At 40.2% G+C, this 24,336-nt stretch overlaps 1 protein-coding gene across 1 annotated transcript in view; it reads left to right on the top strand.

The window, feature by feature from the left end:
• The window catches only part of SLC4A10 (solute carrier family 4 member 10), a 169,356-nt gene that overhangs the window by 77,898 nt on the left and 67,122 nt on the right, over positions 1–24,336 (top strand). The window contains exons 5-6 of the mRNA XM_039494286.1: positions 1,233–1,393; positions 15,572–15,760. Of these exons, the coding sequence (XP_039350220.1) occupies positions 1,233–1,393; positions 15,572–15,760 (350 nt within the window). The remainder of the gene's footprint in view (positions 1–1,232; positions 1,394–15,571; positions 15,761–24,336) is intronic.

Raw genomic sequence — 24,336 nt, 5'->3', positions numbered from 1 at the left:
GTTTCTATGCTTTGCTGGTGACCAGGCAGCATAGAGGAGAAAGATGGAGTGAGTTGACTGGAATATAGAGGGGGAAGTGTGAGGAGTGAGGTGTAGGGAGGGCATGGAGGGAGGAGATGAACGGGTTGCAAGATCTGGGATGGGGTGGCCAGTGGAGGTGGGGAGTGGTCAGGAGTTGGATAGGAGCAGAGGGAGAGGAGGAGGTTGGGGATATACCGGTGCAGAGGGAGAGGAGAGCAGGAGCCAGGGAATGGAGTTGTGAAGGATCAGAGAGGGAGGGAGGCATGAGTTGGGGGAGTTGGATAGCAGAAGAAAGAACGGGGGCAGGAGCCGAGGCGATGGGTGGTGGATAGAACCAGAGGTGGTGGCGGGCAGGACTTGGGAGAGTTGGATAGGAGAAGAGGGTGGAAGGTAGGAGCCTGGGATGGAGGTGGATGGGAACAGGGGGAAAGGGAGCAGGAGCTGGTCTGTGTGTGTGTGGGGGGGTGGGGAAGGGGCGGTTGGAGGATGGGATGATGTATAGGAACAAAGTGGGCCTGGGGCAGGACATACAGGAAGGGGGAGCAGAGACAGGTTTGGTGGGGGACATGGGCAGAAGAGTATATAACCAAGAGAGCATGCTCTGTTCCAAAACTTGGAAATGAACCCAGGAGTCCTGAGTCTCTGCATTCATCTACTGCCAGCAAATAGTCGTGAATCCACTGACAAAGCATGTGTCTTGTCCCTCTCTAGTGCCTGGGCTATGTAGAGGATAACAGCCTACTATTGCTACCAGTTACTTCATTAGCTCAACTGGTGAAGATCTGTACTGTTGAGTGTCAGTATTGCTCTACATGAGGGAATTTCTGTTTTTTTCCCCCAGTTTACTTTTTTCTAGGATTTATATTGATTCTGTAGCAGTTCTTTACCACTCCACATTCCCAGAGTTTTTCTGACACAGTATCAATGATTCTGACACACACAGCTGTTTTAGCCAGGACAGGGCATTGTCCAAAGTTGCACAAAACAAAACATGTTGTGTTATTTTGTATCTGCTTTTCCCTTCAACTCTCAGGATGAAATAAATGTTCAACAAATGGTAAGGGACAACATTGCTGGGGGGGAGGGAATGTTCTCATGTTTCCTCCAAACAACTGAGAGTAAAATAAAACCAAACAATTGAATATGCATGAAAATAACTCACTTTTCATTTCCTATATACAAAAGGCTTACTAAGCTGTTTGTTTGCATAGATGGTTGAAGTTTGAAGAAGATGTAGAGGATGGTGGAGAGAGATGGAGCAAACCATACGTTGCCACTCTGTCACTTCATAGCTTGTTTGAGTTGAGAAGTTGTATCCTGAATGGTACAGTTCTACTGGACATGAGAGCTAATTCTTTAGAAGAAATTGCAGGTATACTGATGTTTTATACCAATAACCTATCATGATAAATATTAATGTTGGAGACTTAAGTATGTATCACTTACCAGAGAGCTTTTGCATAAAAATCAGCTGTATGTAGAATTTTTTTCTATAAATATTTTATATGTATAAAATTATCTAAAATTGGAGTTGAGCAGTATTGTAGTAAGATATTTTATAGCTAACTTTTCATAAGTTGTAGGTGTTTAATCAGAGTGGATGTGTTCTCTACTCCACTTCTGCCACCACACATTCAAAATTATATAAGTGGTAAATTCCACAGATTAAAGCCATTTTTGAGATGGCTGATCACAAATAGACAAATCATCTTAAACATCCCTTAAAAGCATCAACAGTTTTCCACCATGCTGAAATAACACAAAACCAGCTTTTTTCCAAATGGGCTTTTTTTCCAAATTTACAAATATGCATCTTTGGCTTGAGAACAAGATAGAGAAATTTCAGGCGATAGTGTATATATTTCGAGGAAGTTGTAGATGCCTTAAAATAGGATCTTAGAATGAAACTGGCTTTTTTAATTATATGAATGTTGGCCTCATCATGGTATAGTACACTTTGCATCCTACAGATGCTTTCTAGCACTTGCTCAATGGTATAATGTTTATGTGCAGCCTCACAGTAAACATTTCAGATTATAGCCCTTAAACCCAATTCTCACTGTATTGATGTTCTTCATGGGGAGATACAGTCACAACTCTCATAACAGCTTTAGGAAGTTCCATTTACAATTCCCTTTTATACTGCTGGGAGAATTCAGCTCTCTGTAACTTCATAACTACAAACCTATGAGCATGCTGAACTGGGTAAGAAGGGAATGGACTGGGAAGAAACTCAGAAATTGTACAATACACATAAGTTTCACTTGGGGAAAGAGGAGAAAATTGTATTTTTTTCAGTTTGAAAGACCACATTTTATACAAGTCAGGGAAATCCTAGATGGAATTTATTGGGGGGGGGAGTATGTAATGGTGACAATAGCAGAGGATCACAGGGGAAAACTAAAACATTCAAAAAATGTTAGATGTGTGTGAGTAGACAACAAAAGGCTAGGGTGACACATGTACAATAGGTTTAGAACAGAATGACCCAAGAATGGCCATGAAATATGTTGAGATTCAGAGTCCTCTTCCCCACCCCCCAACTTAATCCCTTGATTCGTGGGCTGGCAGAGGTTGGAACATCATGGAAAAAGCATGATCAGCTTTTGGAGCACCTCTTGTCACGTTTGTGTGATTCCATCTGACTGATGCTTGGAGCAAAGGAATCTGCAAGATAGAATCATTGAAATTATACAGATCCAGAGGTCCATCACCTTGCCACTGAAAAATCAAATAATAAAATATTCAGCAGTTATCAGCCAGAAATGTGTACCTGTGACAGTTCTTGGGTTACCCGAGAGTCAGGACTGTGGGTCTCCTTGTTGCCCCCTGCCTCCTGGCACTGCCAGGATTCTTCTCTGAGCTAATGCCAGCCCTTCCTTCACCAAGCAAGTTAACAAACCACAAACCCCCGGTTCTTTTGAATCGTTGCCCTGTGATATGCAGCCCCTGACATTGGCTCCTCACAGAATTTCCAGATCCTCTTCATCCAAAGATGTAGTATGCTCCAGCTCACCAGTTTTACCTTAAACCACTGCTCCTGTAAACCACACAGCACTTGTGAGCACTTATAGTAAAGCAATGAAGGTTTATTTAAGAAGGAATAAAGATTTAATTAGAAACGAGAGAGTGGTGGAAACAATTGGTTGCAATAAAAAACGAAATCATAACATCAAACCTGGGTCTACACTTATCAATAGTTCCTATCCAGTAAAGTAGATCCCCCACCCAAAAGCTCAGTCTGTTGCAGAGCTGACTGGTTTCTCAAGAGCCAGGACCCAAATGTTCATGAAAGCACCCCCTCACCTGGGATTGAGAGTCTTGACAAGTGAAGAGCTTTCTGTAGATACTTTACACGTTACTCTTTATGTATAACTATTGGGTTAGACGTGTTTGGTGTAGCGAGTTTGTCACATCTGAGGTGAGAGCTGCTTGCAAAGAATAGGGGACCCATTGCCAAGGAGTCTCTGTTTTACTGAACCATCTCCCACCTCCATTTCCCTCAAACAGCTCCATTTCACCCTACTTCAGAGGTGAGAGTCAGGCATAGGGAGAAGGAATGGAGGCTTCAGCTCCCTCAAAAGAGAAAACGTAGAGACACAAAGCACCCATTATGAGAACATTTACAGCAAAAGAATAGTGTAAAAAATTATGAGCCCTTAAAACTTACATTAATTTGCTTGAGCGTTCAAAATGGGAGATGGTACCTGTAAGCAGGGTCTGAATGAATGCTTCCCTGACAGCTAGCTGGGAGGGGAAGGGACTATGGGTGTGTTTATGTAAATACAGTTTGCTCCTGCTCTGTTTACATATTCATCATTTACAGCTATGTCAAAGGATCAACTTTGGCTGGTGTTGGGTACAAATGACCTTAGTACTGAATGCAGGGGTAGTGAAATATGGTTACCAATGTAGTAATTATTGTAGGAATACAGGAAAGTAGGACTGTGCTTAATCTGTCCCAAATGAGGGGAGGCACCTTCTGTTGTAAGAACCTCATTAAGCAGGGGTTCCAATGTCAGAGTCCTGTGACAGTAAAAAGGGCGGAGACAGAAGTTCTGGTCAGGAGGCTGCACAACCTCTCCTTCTACCTCCTCCAGGGTTCTCTCCAGGCTGGCTTAACCTTGTTCTTCCTCACTGTTCAAAGAATAGAGCTAAATAGGCTTCATTAGGAGCCTCTTTTGTTATTTTAATTGCTCAATCAGAGCTGAAACCGGTTGTGGTAGGACTGTGTTTCTGCCCTGCCTGCTAAGAGCTAAAATCACTGACAGACTGATGTGCAGCGGTCACAGCAGAGAGGCAGAAAGTGACTGACAGCTGGTGAATGAGTGACCGGCAGGGTGGTGGCAAAGAGGTGCAATGAGCAGCTAGCAGGGTGGTGGCGGAGAGGCGCAATGAGCAGCCAGCAGGGTGGCTGGTGGAAGGGTGCGACGAGAGCGGTGAGTAGGTGGCTGGTGCGTGGCACTGAGTAAGATGCATCTCTGAACTCTGGGTCTGCACTGACCAAGGATAGCAACTGTGACTGGGATGCAGAGAAGGGTTGGGCATGTGAAAGGGACTTTTGGGTTGCTGGACTTAAGAACCTGAGGGGAAAAGGGCACTGCCCAACCTACTTCGGAGTGGGTCTTTTATTCGTGGTTTATGTTTATGAACCCTGTTTGCAGTGTTTTCCCAAATTAATTGGGAGTTACTTTCCTCCTTTTATTAAAAGTTGGTTTTCTACACTCGGACTCTGTGCTTGTGAGTGGGGAAGTATTGCCTCTCAGAGGCGCCCAGGGGTGGTGTGTAATTTTCACAGGTTACTGGGTGGGGACTCAAGCTGGTTCTGTGTTGTACTGATGGACAGGAACCCCTAGATACTGAACACAGCCCTGGTTGCTGCTGGCTCCACCTAGCAGAAGGGTAACATACCTTTTGTTTGTTTTATATAAAGGTGGAAAAGTAATAGTGAGGAAACTTTGCCTCACACACCAGAAGAGAGTATAAAGGAATTGGGTTTACACACAGCTGGTAATGTATTTAAGGTCATATAAGCTTCATGAGCTGAATGAGGCAGCAGGGGAGATGTACGTAGGGTCAGCTCTTAGAGAGACATTAAAGTTGGTTGGGATGGGGGTGGCTGCTCCCCACAGCAGGCACCCTTCTCAGACTTGTGTGTCAAAGTGGTGTAGATATTGTAAACTCAGTCTACAGTAGTTTGTGTGGTTTCCCCTTCTGTGCTAAGGATCCTATTCTTCCAGGGGCTGAATAAGAATGTCAGGATTTGGCTTGATAGTGAGAAAAGATGGATGTGAGGGGTTGAAGTGAGACTGGCAGTTTGCTAGGACAAAGAGGTATGCCAATGTGGTGTTTTATTACTATGTATAACAAAACTTAGTAATTTTTTATCAAGAAGATCACTTGCCTACCACCCAGTTTTACTGTTCTGATGGCTAGCCCTGTCTCACTCAGGCTGGAAAACCCAGTGGTCAGCTTCAATCAGGGCAATGCCAAGTCTTAGGTATGGTTTCAGATTGATGAACTAGAAGTGTCAGTCATTCAGTCAGTCCATCTCCCTAATGAAGTAAGTGTTCTACTCCAAAATAAATTTCTTCATGAACTTTGATGAAGTAACATTGAGCATTATGGAATTTTGTCGTCAGCTTTCTGAAGATATCTGATAGCAAGACCACAATGCATTTGTAGTCTCTGGAGCCCTTGTTGCTGTCAGTTCTCCTTTTCTTTGTTGTATCCTTGAAACTTTAGAAGTCACAGTATTAGTTTGTTCTGAGGCCATTTTTGCAGGTAATTGGTCCGTTAACTTGTCTTTTGGCACAAGAGCTTGATTTAGGGTTGTAATGTAATTATTTGGGTTGGTTCCATTGCCAAAATCTTTTGACTCACTGCTTAGAAAATTTTTTTTGTTTGTTCTCAGAACTTTCCCAAAACCTATATATGACCTAGGAGTGGCAGCTATCATTACTGATGTAGTTCTCCCTCATTTGGTATCTTCTCTGATACAAATAATTGTTATATTACAAGGTTTGATTGATTGCTGCTTTTAGAATCTGCAATTTTAACAGTCATCCTCCTGACTGTGTTTCTTAACTACTTTGCAAGTGTTTCACCTCACTCTGAGGGTATTGTTCTGTAACTCAGATAGATTTGTGTCTTCCATGCTGTCTTGGGGTTTTCTGAAGAGATTTTTCACTATTATAAATAAAACTGCTAGTCCATTTGATTAGGGATGTCCTTCTATTATTATTATTATTTGAATCAGAGTAGTACTGGAAAGCCCCAATAGGGATCAAGCTTCATTGTGCTAGGCATGGTACCAACACACAGGAAGATAGGGTCACAGCTCCTAAGAGTTTGCAAAACGATGCAACAAATGAGTGTGGCAAACAGAAAGGATTGAGGAGGTTTAGCAGTAATAAGGTCAGATCGTTACATAGGCTTGCTGTGTATGTACACAACTCTTTTAGTTCCAATTAATAGGAAAGGGTTTTTATTCCTATATAAATAAATAAGTCCTGGACTTGAACTGTAATGATGAAATTTCCACTTATCAGCAAAGTCTTTAAAGTCTCTCTTACTAAATAATTGCCCTTTATTAGTTGTTATAGTTCCACCTACAATACACCACATTTTGGAAACATTGGTTTGATCCTAGAAATGACAGGAGGTCTGCTTGTATTGAATAATATTGACACTTAGTAAATTAAAGAAACAGTTCCTGGGCACCACAAAGCATCCCTAAATACAGAGGTCAATCCCAACCTTTCCCTGTTGTCACAGGTTCGCTTGTCTGTTGGCATAATTTTCTTCAGAAAATTGTTCAATACTTGCTGTATTGCCTTCTATCCATGATTATGCTAGGCCAGTACAATAGCATTCACACTCATCATTTAGTTTTCTCGATGCCACCAGATACTTCCTGTATTGCAAAACTTATTTTCTTAAGGTAGAGGGTACTAAGTGCTTTTCCTTTTAGTAACACTCCTGAGTTAACCTAAGTCCTTATCTTTGTGGTGCATAATTGGTTTCTGTGTTTTTTTCCTGCTATTTCTTCTTTTTAGTAACTTTGCATAGGATTTTTATAGTCTCACTATGGATAATTTTCCATATTATTCTATGTAAGACATGTCACTGTGATTGTAACAAGTAAAATTGTTATATACATCCGTTTATTTGCCGGGAGACTGTATTATGCACGTGACAGTATATCTGCCATCAGAAACTTGCTGTCTGGACTACATTCCTGCTTCAAATTATACATTTGTAAATGTAACAACAGTCTTTCTGTCCTTGAAGGAGTTTCACTTAACCAGCATTGCTAGATTGTGATCAAAGGTTTTTGTCTGCTTCAATCAAAACTTTTAATCCATATAAACACTTTCTTTATTCACTGAAGTGTTCAAAATCCAGAACATAGCCCTAGACTCGTTCTCTGTTTGAGTATACATTTTTTAAAGATCTTCTTACTATGCTTGAGATAAAATCTACAGGTGAACAATTATTTTATGTTGTTGCACTAAGATGGCTTTCAAAACATTTTGTGGTACATCCCTAGCAACTGTTTGGTAATTCTGCATTAAAATATTGTACCACTCGTGATGCAAGTTTTAAAATTATCCCATTACCCTTCATCATTTCCATTCTCCATTATGTTTTGTTTTGTATTCAAACTTTGTCTCCATTTAAAAGAAATATCTGTAAGACCATGAGCTTGTTGGGGCAGGGACCTGTCTATTTGTATCCGATGATTAAGTGCAGTACATATCTGCAATGCTGTATATGGAAATAATACTATATATTGTTGTTCTAGCTGGGTTTCCTGAGAAGAATTTTCACATCAGGCATTGTAGGTCTTTTAGATTGTATGTTCTTGGCATTTCTCAGTTTGCTATTCATTTTTCTTTGTCTCTCATTGAAAAGTACTTCACCCAGGCTTTCAGTCTGTTTAAAAACACATTTCCTTTACTTCAATTTTAAATCACTTTTACCTATATTTGAGTACAATACACAGTCTTTTGTCATGTATCTCTGGTGTAGCTCCCAGATTAATATAGAGTCATTACACACTCTTTACAAGAATTCCTTTGAAGTGTAGCAGTCTCAGTCACTTCTAGTGCAGACCATATGTCCAAATGAAGTCTCAAGAATCTGTCATCCAAATAGTGTATTTTGGAACTTGTCTTTTCAAGAGGTATTTGCCAGAAGATAGTTGCAATATCCGATTCAGAGAACCACTTTACTCTGTTATTCTTCCCATTATTTCAGTTCAAATTGGCAGATAAAACTGTTCTCTTTTGATATTTTTGTTTAGTTCCCTTGGATCCATGCTAATTCTCAGATTACCATCTGGTTTGTTGACTAACCACTGAATGAACCCAGAAGGTTCTAGCACTCAGCATATGATTCCATTTTCTATCATTTGGCTCACAGAATTTTTGGTCAACCTTTATTGATGGTACTTTCTTTGTTGCATGAATCTCTGGTCTTGCAATTTATTTTGGTTGTACTCAGTGTGTTTCAGGCAAACAGCAGACCCCTTCATATAAATGTATTCAACATAACCTCTGTGTTGTCTATTAGCTTTTCAGTGACCCGCAAACTTTGTTTTAACTTTTCCATAATTTCAAATCCAATATTGATTGTTAGCCCTTTTCGACTCTTACAAAAGTCAGTTCATGCGCTATACCATTATATTCTTTAGGAGTTCACATGTTCCTCATGCTGAAATTTTCTCTCTGAGTAATGGCTCAATCCTGTTAGTGAGGTAATTGGGCTTTGCAGGCCCTCAGCATCTCATGGCTGAGTGTGCAGTTTCACTGAGTGTGCAGTCTTTGATAATATCCTGTTAAGCTTTCAATCTGTGAAAATCTTGTTTTGCAAATATGTTTGCTTGATTCTAGGCACCAATTTTCATTTACTTTTTGGTGCATTTTAGACTCCCTATTCATATGCAACTTTCTTACTGAAAAACTATTTCTCAGTCTGTGGTGGACTCATTTTGAATATCTAGATTATTTCCCCTAACAGCACATGCTCGCAAAGAGGTTTTTTAATACAGCATTTATGATACACATTACTACACGTATGACGTTGTCTGTGAACAAGCTGCTTCCCACAGGTTTGGCACTGCCTTTGTCTTTAATTCTTTCATTCAGTTTGCACCCTTTTTGATAACCTGGTTTTTGTTTTTGCTAACATTTGATCACGTCCAGATGCAAGCCTTCATCAGGTTGGCAAAGTTGTGCTGCTTTTTCTAGAGCAGGGGTCATCCACCTTTCAGAAGTGGTGTGCCAAGTCTTCATTTATACACTTGAATTTAATGTTTTTTAGAAGGTCTCTCTATAAGTCTATATATTATATAACCAAACTACTGTTATATGTAAAGTAAACAAGGTTTTCAAAATGTTTCAGAAGCTTTATTTAAAATTAAATTAAAATGCAGATCTTATCAGTTTAGTGTGATACTTGCTCTTGCTTTTCCTTGCTGAGTTTTCCGATGTCTGGCACATATTTGGATACTTTAAGCTGCACACAGGCTTCTGAGTGATCAGTTGATTACCGGCTGCAAGAGGGACGGAGGACAGATTTCATGTGTGAAAATATCTGTTCACACAGGTATGTGGATCCAAATGCTGAAAGCATTGTAAACACAATTTTCTTCAAACAGTTAAATTTCACTGGCAGGGACGTCCAGCAGGTCAGAATAGAGGCCCCATGATCTCTCTCGGTAGCTTCAAGTGCGCTCCGCAGATCCACAATCTTTGATGTCCACAATTCTGAGCTTTTTAACTCTGTACGAGTTGAATTTTGAAATCTTCAACATGCATCTACTGAAATACAGATAAATACAAGTTGCTTTCGTTGAACTTTTCAGGTTTAATTAGAAAAGAAAGCATTGGGCCACATCACTGGAAATCTTAAAACCTGTCAGAAAATTCTGATTCCAGTTCTGGCATGTACTTTCCAATCTCATCGACATTGACAGTGCAATGTGTTGATAGCTCTTTTATGAGTTGGAAGTAGCGGAAAGTAGAAGTTTGAATATCCCTGGAAAAAACTGCTAGTTTCACAACAAATGCTTTCCAGGCTTCATAAAGATCCAGAACTGTTTGCCCTGCACCCTGGAGACAGAGGCTGAGTTCGTTTAGGTGAGCGGTGATATCAGTTAGAAACATGAGCTTACACAGCCATTTGTCATCATCCAGTTTGGGGTAGTTTTGTTCTTTTTCCTACAAAAAGGCCTTGATTGCATCAAAACAGTTTATAAAGTGCACCAAAATCTTGCCATGACTTAGCCACCGAATGTTGCTGTGAAGTGGGATGTCGTTATAAGCACTGTCCATCTCTTCTAGCAGTGCTTGAAATTGTCTGTAAGTCAAAGCAGATTGAGCAACAAGGAAATTCACAATTCGCATCACTATATTCATCACATTATTAAGCTCAGAATTAGAAATTTTAGCACACGGGTTTTCTTGATGGATGATACAGTGAAATTTGACTGTTGGACAGCCAATTTGATCTTCAAGTAACTTTTTACAAATCCCTTCTGTTTTCTGACTATGGCAGGAGCACCATCTGTTGTCACACAAAATATTTTTCTGATGTCAACTCCTCATTCTTCAAAATAGTTTACAAAACTTTCCAGTATATCTTCCCCCTTTGTTGTGCCATGGGCAGGGGTTTAAGGCAACACAGTTCCTCTTGGATTTCATTGGAAGCAAAATATCTTGCAACAACTGCCAAACATGGAATGTCGTTTATATCCACGCTCTCATCAACTGCAAAACTAAACACTGCTGTGTCTCTCAATGCAGTCGTCTGCTTTTTCTTAATGTTTTTTGCCATTTCACTTATGCGTCTCTCAACTGTTCTGGCAGAGATGGGCAGTTCTTTTATTCTAGATATGAGTGTATCTTTATTTGGCAAATCATTGAACAAAATATCCGAACTGCTGAGGAAAACTTCTTTTATATATTCCCCACCTGTAAATGGCTTTCTGTTTTTTGCAATGCACTGTGTGATCTTGTAACTTCCTTCTGTAGCTTGATTTTTACTTACACTTAAGCTTTTAAAAACCCTGCTTTGCTTCTCATAGGCTGCTACTGCCTTTTTGATTGATTCAGTCTTGTCTGCTTTGTCAAGAAAGGTTTTCTCGTGCTTCGTTTCAAAATGTCGTCGAACACTTGATGTGTGCCAAACAACACTTTCATAACAGAAAGCACAAATAGCACGGTCCTTCTTTTCAATAAACCCAAATGCGTCTGTCCAAGCAGGCTGAAATGATCAGACATCTAGCTTCGCTTTCGTAGGAGCTGCCATTTTGTCAAATGTTCCCTTCAACTCTCAGTGGGGAAAAAAAAAGTGGCGATAGAAGGCAGGCACAAGGTCAAATGCAGCGTGGTCTGATATAAGCAATTTTAAGATGGGGGTGCTGAGCTGCACCCCCTCTTGCCTCATGTGCAACCCTCAGTGTCCCAGGCAGTGGGCCACAGTGGGGAGGCTGCAGAGAACTGATCCAAGGCCAGGAGCAGAGCCCATGGTGGCCTGCTGGGACTCCAGGCCGGAAAGCAGGCTGAGCAAGTCTGGAGATCCAGACCCTGGCTGGCAGGAGGTCGCATGCGTCTGACGAAGTGGGTATTCACCCACGAAAGCTCATGCTCCAATACATCTGTTAGTCTGTAAGGTGCCACAGGACTCTTTGTTGCTTTTTACAGATCCAGACTAACACGGCTACCCCTCTGATATGTGTGCATAGTGATAGGTAAGTGTGTGCCCTAGAGATTTGCCATTGCTAGAGGTAGAGAGATGATGCCATAAAGATATAGGCCTAAATCCTTTGCTCTGTTCTGTGGTGTGGAAGTCAGGGAAACTATATTGATAATGTGGAAGGGAAGCAGTTGCACAGGCCTTCTCTACAGTAGCCATTTTGGGAAATCTTCACCCTTGTACTTCCACTGGTGCAGCTCAAAGGGTGAAATGCAAGATTGCCAACCCACACATTCCAAAATTATGAATCAGACTTCAGAAATAATCTGATTTATTTCTCTCTATTTGTCTTTTGGTTTCTGAGGCTATGTCTACACTACAGTGGAAAGCTGATCTAAGCTATGCAATTTAAGTTACGTGAATAGCGTAACTCAAGTCGACGTAGCTTAGATCTACTTACCATGGGGACCACACTATGCAATGTTAATGGGAGATGACTATGAAAATAATAGTAGTAATAATAATTATAACTTCAAGAATGTTTCCCTTCTCACTCTGTTTCTACAGGTATACAGAGATAGAAGTACTTTGTGTGTATGTCTGCACCTATATTATCTTTATATCTATCCTTGGCTTTCAGCCTATGTATAGGTGTATAGAACTGTGGATCCTTATATGGTACCAATAATGACACATGTAGACAGGCATTTTCTATGTACTCCAGCTTCACAACTCTTACTGCATTTTTATGTAATACATTAGTTTATTATATGGTCACTCTGAACTTTACAAACACAGCAATGTATGTACATTCAGTGCATTGCGGAATTTTGCAGTTTCACTGTGCATTTTACCTGAGTACTTATTTAATCTTTTTTTTGTTCTTTAGCTCTTGGCCCCTATCAAAGGCTTGACAAAATCTGTCTCTGCTTATCACATATCTGTCTTTTATTTATTTATTTTTCTGCTTTGCTTGCTTCACCACTGAATTTACTGGTTGATATGAACCTGTGTTGGGAACAGACTCAAGAGCTGTCTGAATTTTCAGTACAGCAAGTTTCTGACTCAGCTCATTATATCACCATTTCTGTGTGGCACAGTTTCTCCTAATGGATATGCAAGGACATTTTGTGCTAAAATGTTGCTGATTTACTTGCTCTAGTATATATTTATCTCTCTTTTTCTTTTTCTTTTCTTTTCTTTGCTTTACTTTGCTTTGCTTTTAAGCATTAATACTGTTGCCAACAAGATCTCCCTTCCAAATTAAATATATCAACTCAACAGCTTCTTTCCCATTAAATATTAACAATGCTTCTTGATATTTTCTGTTAGTGGATTTTGTGCTGAATCTTTTCATTCTGATAGCTGCATAATCATTTACATTATTTAGGCACAAATCCCACCCAGGCCTCCATACAATGGGGCTCAGCATGGGCACATGGATCTGCTTGTGTAATCCACACACCTCCTGGATGTGGTGTTCTGTTCCCTCTAGTGGCACCGAGACCACTTAGAGAGAGAGTGCGTTAAATGAGTCTGTTCTACAGCCTTAGGTAACAGGAAGCTGGCTTTTAGCTCATGCTGTAGAGGCTCATGCACTAAGCTTCCAAGGTTTGATCCCACCCAACAGTGACTGGCATCTGTCACCATTACACTTGCAGGATTGGGTCCTTATTTATTCAGTGTTTCTGAATAAAGTGGTGTTAGTTTTGCTGTATATTCTTTGCTGAAATTTCTTTCTGCTGTTTTATTGAAAGCATTATCAGTGAATCGCTTAGTAATATACAGCCAGATTGTGATCTTGTGTAGGCGCATGGGAAAAGGGGAGGGAACAAAAACCTTCCCACAAGATTTGGACCATGACAAATGACATGTAAATGTGTATTTTCATCTACTTAATCATAGATGAATTTGTAAAATAGACATTTAGGGTCAGATTCTTGGCTCATACCCTAGCCCTTTGCAGGGCAGTGCACCAACAGTGTAAGGGGGCCATAAAGTACTTTACAAGTGTTGTTGTGGAGGCAGAGGTTGGTGGAACATGGTGTGCTCCTTTGCTCACTGGGGGAAACATGGTTCCTTGGGGGATGGTTACAAGCTAGTGCAGTCTGCACTCTACCATAACTTGTGCCCAGTGTTCAACTGGCTCCTGACAAGCCTAGGATTGCAGGAGTACCATTTTTCTTAGAGAGGAGATGAATAAGAGGAACATGACAAACTTATACAATATAATGAATGATCTAGAGTAGGTAGGTCAGGAACTTGTATTTAATGTTTCTCAAAATTAAAGAACAAAAAGCCATTCAATGAAATTGAAACATTGCAAATTTGAAACTGCTAAAAGTATATTTTCATACAAATGTATAATTAACCTGTGGAACTAATTGTGACAAGATATCAGTGAGGCCACAACTCATCAGGATTAAAAAAACACTGGACATTTATATGAACAACTGGCCATCCAGACTCATCCATCCACACTCATCTTGGTGTGTGTGTATGTATATATATATATATATATATATATATATATATATATATACACACACACTAGAGAATGGAGAATGGAGCTAGGCAAAGAAAGGTAATTCCATTTTACAGTGGATTTTGAGATTTAGAAATTTTGTTCTAATTTAGAATAGAAAACCCAAAAGCGTGTGAATACTGTTTGTTTTGGTCACATACACAAGGTGGAAAATGAAACCACTGAATGGAACTGAGCTGAAGTTTCAACATCAGTCAGGTAATTTTGGAAATATGAGAGATTCCCTAATTCATGACTTTTGTACTTACTGAAAGGTTGCTAAGAAACAGATTTTTTTTGTTATGGAAGCATCAAAATGATATTTATTTATGACTTTGCCAAACTTTAATGGTTTGAACTGGCGTTTTCCATGCCAGGTATGTTGTTCAGGGTTTTGTTTTGTTTTTGAAAAATATTAAAAGACCATTTATCAACTATTTCCAAGAACAAGGCTGGGAAAAATACATTGTTTTGCCAATATTAAAATATTCGGGTAATGTTTGTTTTGTAAACCTTTAGTGTCTCCATGCTTCGGACCAGGGACTTGAAATTTGATATGGGGGAGGAGGGCTGTGTCAGAAATTTGATTTTTGCCACTCCCATGAAATTGTGACCAGATTTATCCAAATTATAAGCACTAGGGTTGCCAACTTTGTAATATTTAAAAACCGGATGCTCCAGCAGGAGTGCTGGAACCTCCCCCACCCCACCTCTTCCCCCCAAGGCCCCATCACCCAGATTGGGAGGGACTCACCAGTGGAGCTGGGAGCTGCAGCCACCCGATGCAGATAAGAGGCAGCCCCAGCTGAGTAGGGGCTGGTGTGGGTAGTGACCCGGCTCCTCCCCCACCTGCAGTAACTGAACTTTGGATGTCCAGTCAGTAATACTGACTGGATACTGTCAGGTCCCCTTTTCAACTGGACTTTTAAGTCAAAAACCGGACACCTGGCCACCCTATAGCCCATCCATGCTCACTAGAGACATGCTAGAGCTTTCCAGCTAAATTTCCTGAATTTCCACACTGGGCATGTTTTGGTCTCGGGCTGAGCAGAACTTCCTTGCAATTCCAGCTCTTAACTACCACAAGGTCCAGGTCCTGCAAATGAAAGCAGGGAATCTGGCTCTCTTCTGCTCTGTGTCACTGCTGCTCTGCTCAAGGAGCATGAAGCTGCCTGATTTAATGTTTTTTTCTTGAATAAAGAATGTAAGACTGGGCCCTTCACTTATAATTCCATGTATTATTATTTGGCATTATAATTATTAATTAATAACATAATTCCCTCTCTCTATTCATTATATTATATTTATGTATTTATTTTTCAGATATGATTCTTGACCAACAAGTGGGCTCAGGGCAGCTCAGCGAAGATGTTCGTCACAGAGTACATGAAGCTTTACTGAAGCAGCACCACCATCAGAATCAGAAGAAGTTAAGCAACAGGATTCCAATTGTCAGATCCTTTGCTGATATTGGCAAGAAACAGTCTGAGCCTCATTCCATGGACAAAAATGGTAATGTGTTGCATTATTTTATGTTTCAGAAGCTTTTTATAGCATATATTTTTTTCCCTCTGAGCTTAATGTCCGCTGCTGTATTCACAGCAGTCAACGTGTGGTTCTGATTTGAAAAGGGACTATGTAAAAATGGCTGATTTCATTTCATAGAGCTGCCCCTTGTACATATTTAGAGATATAGCTGTTTTATTTAGTTACAGAACTATGTGTTTACTACTTTTTACTCCTATTAACTATGGAGAACCAATGTCACTCTGATAGCATGAGCTGGATGATGATGCATGAAGTAAAAGGAACTCAACTTGTCTTTTAGATTCTAGACTGAGTTTGCAGTGCTGGCAGTTGGAAAAAGTCCCCATTTTTTCACTTATAAATGGAAAGCCATTGAGACAAAATAAACATGGAACCCAGCATTGTTGTTTTTATAGAGTCACTTTTCAGGAAATTGAATTGCAAGGAAGAAAAGGGGGAAAGGCTGTGCAATACTTTTATGGGAAAAGTTTGGTTAAGATAAACTTTAGAGAGAATAGGCTACACTGTATTTCTAGCATGATAACTCAATGACAACTAGCATGGCTGTGGTGTCATTTACACCTTCCAGCCTGAAGTGTAAACATACCCCAAGATACTCCATGGCTGGGATATTAACCAGTGTATGTTCATATATTTGAGTAAGAGACCAATGAAAGCAGCATGGTGATAATTTATTATGCAGAAGATATTCCAAGGACATTAGTGAGCCTAAAATTTTCACCCTGGCTTCTGACCTGCACAAAACTCTGTGTCTTCTGATCCACAATGCAGTAGAGGCTACTCTTTGTTCCAAAGCAGGACTACCTTTTGCTGGTAGCCGTGTAATGTTGATTTTACTTCCAAGCCTAGCTCCTTCCCTACAGTGGGAACCTCAGACTTGGAAGGCTGAATGTAATTTAATCTGAAGAGGACATTAAATAGGAAGATCATTTCTGTGTGATGTCCAGATTCCATGTGAGGTTTACTTAGTTCCCAGTTCCAGAAAACATCTCTGTTCAGGACAGCTTTTAAACATCTGATTACCATTAAGCCTGTGCTTAAATCTGATTGAAACCAGTGTGCTTAAGTGCTACTTTGAATAGACATGAACATGCTTAAGTGCTTTGTAAATCAGGCCCTTAGAGTGCTCTGGGCATCCTACAATATGGCAATTAGAACTTCCTGCTCTTGTGTGAGAAGCACAGACTATTTTCATTATATTATTTATATTGTATTTAATTCATTTTAAAATAGTAAAAATATCCTTAGGACTATTTAAACAAAGGTAAGTCAACTTTGGGTCCAAAGAATAGTGATACTGCCAAGCATGCTTTTTAACGGTCCAATGCAGTTAGAGATGTCTCTTATTTATCTTGAAACATTGTCCATTAACTTGTCCCTCTCCTTTATTGGCCTTTTCAAAGTAGAAAAAAAGGTCCTGTGTTAAAGCTGAGCTTTACTGAAATGTTTATTTCTTATTCTAAATTTCATTAAATCGACACGGTGTTATGTTCAGATTACTGGATATTTGCTTTGTCTCTTGGACTAATGTGATTGGTTAGCTTTAGCACGTCTCAGAAAGAAAAGGACAAAATTATTCTAGATCTTCTGTTTACAAAATAGTCTCAAACCATTTATTTGTTTGTTTGTTTATTATGTTCTCCTAAAGGCTGTGGAGCCCCAGTGCAGCTATACCACATCCAATACAACAGTCTGCATGCTGGAGTGGTAGTTGCTGTGCTCCATTTAAAAGAAAGGGGGAGTGGAGAGGAGAGAGATTGTTTAGTGGATCGGCATGGTCTCAGGCCTGTAGGCTCCTATACATTCCTCCTGTAGAATGCTCCCCACCATTCTTCACACTGTCATGGGTAGGTCTTCCATAAAGCGCTGCTCATAATGTATCACATGCAGCAGCATCACATGCATGGCCTTTCACCTGCCTTTGGCAGTTCCTCTGCCTTTAGGGTTTTCCCCATGGACAAGTATCAGAGGGGTAGCTGTCTTAGTCTGGATCTGTAAAAGCAGCAAAGAGTCCTGTGGCACCTTATTGACTAACAGACATATTGGAGCATGAGCTTTCGTGGGTGAGCTCACTTCGTCGGATGCATGTAGTGGAAATTTCCAGGGGCAGGTATATATATGCAAGCCAGAAGCAGGCTAGAGATAATGAGGTTAGTTCAATCAGGGAGGATGAGGCCCTCTTTTAGCAGTTGAGGTGTGAGGTGTGTACCTTCCCCTGGAAATTTCCACTACATGCATCCGACGAAGTGGGTATTCACCCACGAAAGCTCATGCTCCAATACGTCTGTTAGTCTATAAGGTGCCACAGGACTCTTTGCTCCCCATGGACAGGAGATCCTTCTTTGTAAAGTGTGAGCATTCATTTCTTGCCTTTCTCCAGCTATTCGCCCACACACATCCCTTTCTTTGTAACTACAGCCCCTGCTTAGGAGTCTTGCCTTTTCCCCTAGGGCCTTATGTTCTCCTACTCTCCTGCATATGTATGTAAGATGAGGGCTCGATCTAGCTGTTGCAGTCTGTGAATGGTGTATGCCTCTTCCTGCTGGCTGTAGCTGAAAATTTCTCTTTAGATGTCAGTTTTAAAACTTAGAGCAATTGTGCAAGCTGCTATTGTCGTTAGAATGATGGCTCAGACATAACTTCTGAACTGTGAAAACTAAAGTTCAGTAAACTACATTTGTAAAAAAAACTAAGATAAAATTACCTCATAGCAGTGTCAGGTGTGTATAGTGAGAAATGACTTTGCTTCTGAGGACAGCCTTGCAAAACCTGCTTGTGGTTCCATTTTAGTCTGCTTATTCCATGCCTCTGTGCTGTGTGTGATGCGTATACTATATATGGGTGTAAAAAAGGTTCCAACCAATTGCAAGGTATGAAAGTGTCCTTCTCTCCCACAATCTCAAAATTGTATTAAAATAGCTGTTCAATTTATTTTATGATTATTTCTACTTTTTGGAGCAAAGGCTTAATTATACAAAGGGCTTGTCAGATCTTCTGAGGAGAATAAGCAGATCTTCTGAAGTATCCCTAAAGTCTTGCTGATCCCTTCCATTTTTCTCCTTCCAGTCCTCCAAGGCTGAACATCTCCAAGCCAAGAAGAAATGGACAAAGCCCTTTTCAGAGCCCATCAATGCTGATCCAGAGATGATCAGAGAGTAATAAATAGAGCAATGCCAGACACCTTGTCCCAGAACCTTGTCCCCTGTTCTACCGAGGCAGTGGATAGCCATCAGAATCTGCCCTAAGAGAGCAGCTGAAGATTTTTCTTGATGTAACTATAGTGCCTTTTTGGCCAAGATGGAGTCTGCTCTGCAGGCGGCTCCAGCCAAAAAAAGGCATAGACAGGAATGCAGTAGAGAAACTTCTTTCCATCCCAGGGACACCTGTTCCAACCCCTCCTCCCCCCCCCCCCCCCACAGAGTAAACATGCACCCCGCTCCCTGAATAGTACAAGAAATATGGGAAAAGGAAATATTTATTAACAGAGGGATGAATGGAGGACCCACAGGCCCCATGATACCACAATATAAAAGGATAGACGCTGAGCATCTAGACTCAAAGCTCAGGAATCCTGGGCAGAGTTCCAGTCTGACAATGAGTCATTGGGTGCGTCTGGTTGTCTTTGGCACCAGTAAACATTCCCCAGAAAATACCCTCTGGTGCCCTCTTCTTCCACTCTCTACAAACCCACACAGAGCAACAACCCTCCCCACTTAACTAGCTACAACCTCCCTCCTTATTCCCAATGCAAAGTCACATGTCCCTCTCCTCACAGCCCCATACAGCTCTGGGGACAGTGATACTGGGTCTGGTTTGTCCTTCTCAGGTGATTCCTGGTGTGGTGCACCTGCTGGCTCCCATCCTGGGGCATCCCCGGTCAGCAGCTCTTCCTTCCAGGCTTTGGACTGGTTCTCAGCTGCTTTGCTATGGGAGAGCCTGCTCACTGTAGGCCCCTTGTCTGGCGCTACCAACACCCACACTCCTGACACTCTCCCTACCTTGACTCCCCTCCTCCTGGAAAAATCAGCATTTCCTATGCCTCAGGGTGAGGTTTTAAAGGGACCATGCTTTCTAAACCCCAAGTTGGTTACACTGAGAATCCTCAGGTGGTTTAAAGATGGCATAGTGCTGTGTGACTGCGGCAACTACCGTAACTTGTAAAGCCACTAAGCCCTCGGTGTCCCCAGGGTTGGGTTATGGAAAGATGGTTTAGAGCCATCATTTCCTCCACCCCTAGTCACTCACTGCAGTTAGGCATTCAGCCCCTTCGCTCTCCAGTGTCTGCACATGCTAGTTTGGCAGTGTGCCCAACCCCAAATATCTTGGAAGTAAAGGCCTGAGACCATGACTCAAACTCTCATCCCCTGTAGGGGACAACCTGCTGTGCCCTCACTAGACCATCAGGATGGCATTACTGGAAAATATTTGTTCATCTTCTTTTCTTTGTGTGTGAATCTCTCAGAACTTCTAATTAATTTTCTTTGTATTTAATAGTATTATCTTTTGTTTACAATGGCTTTTCTTCACATCCTCTTCAGGGCTAAAATGTCAGGGTGCTATGGATTTACCATGCATTTTTCATGCTGCCATGCTGTGTTTAACTTTCACTTTTCATTAAGCATCAAAACTGTGAGAATTAAAAGCCTGCTTTTGATGTTGTAATAAAAAGTGACACTCAAATTTGGCATAACAACAGCAATTTTTTTTTTTTTAAAAAAGCTTAGTTTGACACTGAATGCCCAGAACGGAGGGTGGAAAAGAATTACAGAGTAAATGCTATTAAAGCCAGTGGAATTTTAAAATACACCTCTACCCCAATATAACGCTGTCCTCAAGAACCAAAAAATCTTACCGCGTTCTAGGTGAAACTGCGTTATATTGATCTTGCTTTGATCCGCCGGAGTGCGGAGCCCCACCCCTCCGGATATAATGTGGTAAAGCAGCACTCCGAATTCATGTTATATTGGACCGTGTTATATCGGGGTAGAGGAGTATATAATCTTTTGCCATTACCAAGTCATCTTTGCAGCTCAAGTTTGGAATGCTATGTAACACATATTTTTAGTGAGATTAATAGAATCCTTATCCTGATGTTTGAGAATTATATATGTAAATGTATGTATCAAGATGATGGTATATCCCTAAAAATTAGCTTTGACCAGGTACACCACTTCCGTATTATTACAGGAATGGTAACAAATATTTTTCAGTACTTTTTGAACATGTTTCTACAATGCAGAATTTATGCACACATTTTTGCAGAGAGAACTAGTAGTGTGAGTTTCATGATAGTATGGTTGGTCAGAAAAATCAGACGATAACAAAATTCTGACAGTAAACAGCAATCTCCATGCCCCCCTGTTTCTGGCTAGCTGTATACCTTTAACTTCTTGGAGATATACCTGTTCTAGCTTGGATTGAGCAAAGACTTGCACTAATGTGCTAAAAATAGAACGTAGCTGTGTCAGCACAAGTCGCAGGAGGGACTAGCCACCTTGAGTACATGTCTAGGTTCTTGGCTGGGATCGTACTTGGGAAAGCTAACCTCTCCCGACGCTCGCACTGATGCAGCTACATTCTAGTTTTAGTGTTCTCACTTGATCAGAGTTAATATGCGTATGTGATTTCTGTCTCCTTGAGATAAGAATCACACCTCCAGCTCCAAGTATAGACAAACCCATTCCTGATGTAACTTACACCCCAACAGGCTGAGGAAAGGTAACAGGACAAGTGATTAACAGTTAGGTGCAAGAAGGTGTAAGTTACAATAGCCCTTTCCATCTGTATTAACATATACCATCTTGCACCTTCTTCTTTCCCTATGTGTGTTGTTTGCACCAACTGAGACTCCTTTAGAGTCAGTCATGCCCACTTATCAACATACAGTTTAAATCACCACTAAATTTGACACGGATATGACACTGTGGCGTTTGGGGCTGTAATTACTCATATCCCTTGCAGATCAGCACAGTGGGGGACCCGTAACACATGCACCAGTGGGTTACATAAGAAAAGTGTGAGTCAAAGTAGCCTTCTCACACCTTCTTCTAGTCCTTGGCTTGCAAATTGCACTAATTCAGACTTCCTTATACTTGCTATAATGGATGTAAGTGAATATAGTGGAGCTACATTCATGTTAGGGAGTCTGATTTATGCTTCACCTTTGAATTTGGCCCATAGATTATAAATTACTTTTCCATTAGGTTGCGTTTGCATTATTTTCATCTCAGTTTCATAATCTTGTATCTGCAGTTAAGCATGAATGTCCAAATTCAGTGCTAATATAAAGCAGATGAAACTACACTGAGGTCAATAGAGAGTCTTCTGTTTACACCAGTGGTGAATTTGGCTCTAAGGGGCTGATCCTATATTCCTTGCCTGTTGAAGACACCCAGGGACTTAAATGAGAGGTTTTGGGTGCATATGTAATATGGGATCAAATTCTTCATAGGTTTCTTTTTCTCCGTATAGCCGATACAGCTGGACCCAACCATAGGAATTCTAAATTAAATGATCTAATATCGTATTTCATATTTGACATGTACTCTTTTCAAGCTAACTAATTTTAGTCAAGACTTACTATCCACAGCTTTTTCATGATATTATTGAAATAAGGCTCACGTAATTCTTAAACATTGTCACCCAATATTTGTTCTTTCTTTCTCCATATGTTCCTTGTACCCATGATTAAATGTATAATCTACATATATGGAATTGTGTCATTCATCTTTATATTTCTTTATTTTGCTCTGTCTTTGTTGTGTCTGTCTCTAACAGGCTCATCTCATCTCTGTACCTCCCTCATCTCCTACCCTTTGGGTTCTGTAAGCTCCTTGAAGGTTTGAGAGGTAGTATAAAAATGTATCCTGCTTGGGTTTCAGGTCAATTAACATGTACATCCATGTCTTCATCTCAGTTTCCTTCTAGCATGCAACCTTTTTGATATAGGCTAATAATATTTAAGGCCTTTGGCAGAAGCTGTGATAATTTTATAAGAGAATCCTACATGATGATGGTCATTATTTGTAACAAAGATGGAATATCTGAGACTAGAAACCATTTATTTATAAACACATTTTCTTATATCAGTTGAGAAAGTGGCAAACCACAACATTTTGGTTAGAGTTGCATGAGTATGCATGGAATTATGTTTGAGGTTCAGGTCTAATATACAAAAATTCATAATCTGGCTTCCTCTGCTTCTTCTCATAAGAAGTATTTTCAAATGCACCAAATCCTACTCTCAGTTGTGCAGGTACAATGAGAGTGGCATTTGTTCTTTACAAATACAGTCGCTAAAAACTGAATTTTGTATTATATTTGAACTTTACAATACTCTGACCAAAAATCTGACCCTAATCTACTTAATATATTGTTACTATTTATATCTTTGCTTCCTAGTCTCCTTAGATGTGAGTCCATTTAAGATTTGAAAATTGGTGACTAGTAAGAAGTCACAGTTAAAACTCCACAAGGCCCAGTACTGGGCTCCCAAAACATTGAATCATTACTAAATGGAAAGGAGTACTGTAGCTTTTTGTATGCTTTTATAAATATTTAGGGTTTATGAAGCTCCGTGTTTGATTTGCCTTGATTTCTGTTAGTTGTACCTTGTTCTTTTGTGCTTATTGTGGTTACTGTGCTTACTGTGGTTGTTTTCATTTGTCTTTGGATAAAAACAAGGTTTCTTGGATAAATATTGAGTACTGAAGGTATCCTGAATGCAATAACTTTTGGGTTGAAATTTCGAAGGCCATAGTATATTGTAGCTTAAATTCTCTTTCTGGAACTCTGATTTTTACTTGGTATAATTAGTAGGTTTTCTCAAAATACTGAATTCTTTTAATATAGGCATCTATCAATACAATATAAAAATGGACCCCATTTTAATTCCTTTTATATATAAATGGTTCGGTTTTGCATGAAATAATCTATTTCTTTTGAGTTATTGTTATTTCCAAAAATTGAGCATGCCTATCTACTATACATACTTTTAAAGTCTTGGGAATTTTCCTTTATCTTAAAAGCAAATCATTTTCTACATAAAATCATGAAGCATATTTAATTGTTTTGGTGTTGGCATTTTAATTAAATAGATAACCCCTAAAACCTATTTAAACATGAGTGTGTCTGTTGAAATGTTTAAGTTCCTGTGTGTGTGCGTGCACGCGCGCGCGTGTGTGCACGTGCATGCTGAGTGTTTCAGTTAGATAGCATGTTACAGTTGATTGGCAGGTACATGCTTTAGAAAATCTGCAATTCTCTTTGATGACTTCTCAAATAGAAGACTATAACTATTGGAATGCTTGATGCATACTGACAGTAGAATAAATCCAGGCATTGATATCATCATTAGATTTTTAAGTGTTCTGTCTATACTTCAGTGCTGTTAAAGAATGAAATTCTGGTCATCTTCCCTCCCACCCCACCTCACCCCCACCTCCACACACAAAGTACAAGTAAAAGTGTTTGGCTTGACAGAGATACACAGGTGTTCCTGGAGGGGAGCAGTGGAATCATCTTCTTCAACCTGAAGACAG

Source organism: Mauremys reevesii, linkage group 11 (genome assembly GCF_016161935.1).
Source record: "Mauremys reevesii isolate NIE-2019 linkage group 11, ASM1616193v1, whole genome shotgun sequence".
Classification (NCBI taxonomy): Eukaryota; Metazoa; Chordata; order Testudines; family Geoemydidae; genus Mauremys; species Mauremys reevesii.
This window is presented reverse-complemented; position numbering and strand designations above follow the sequence as displayed.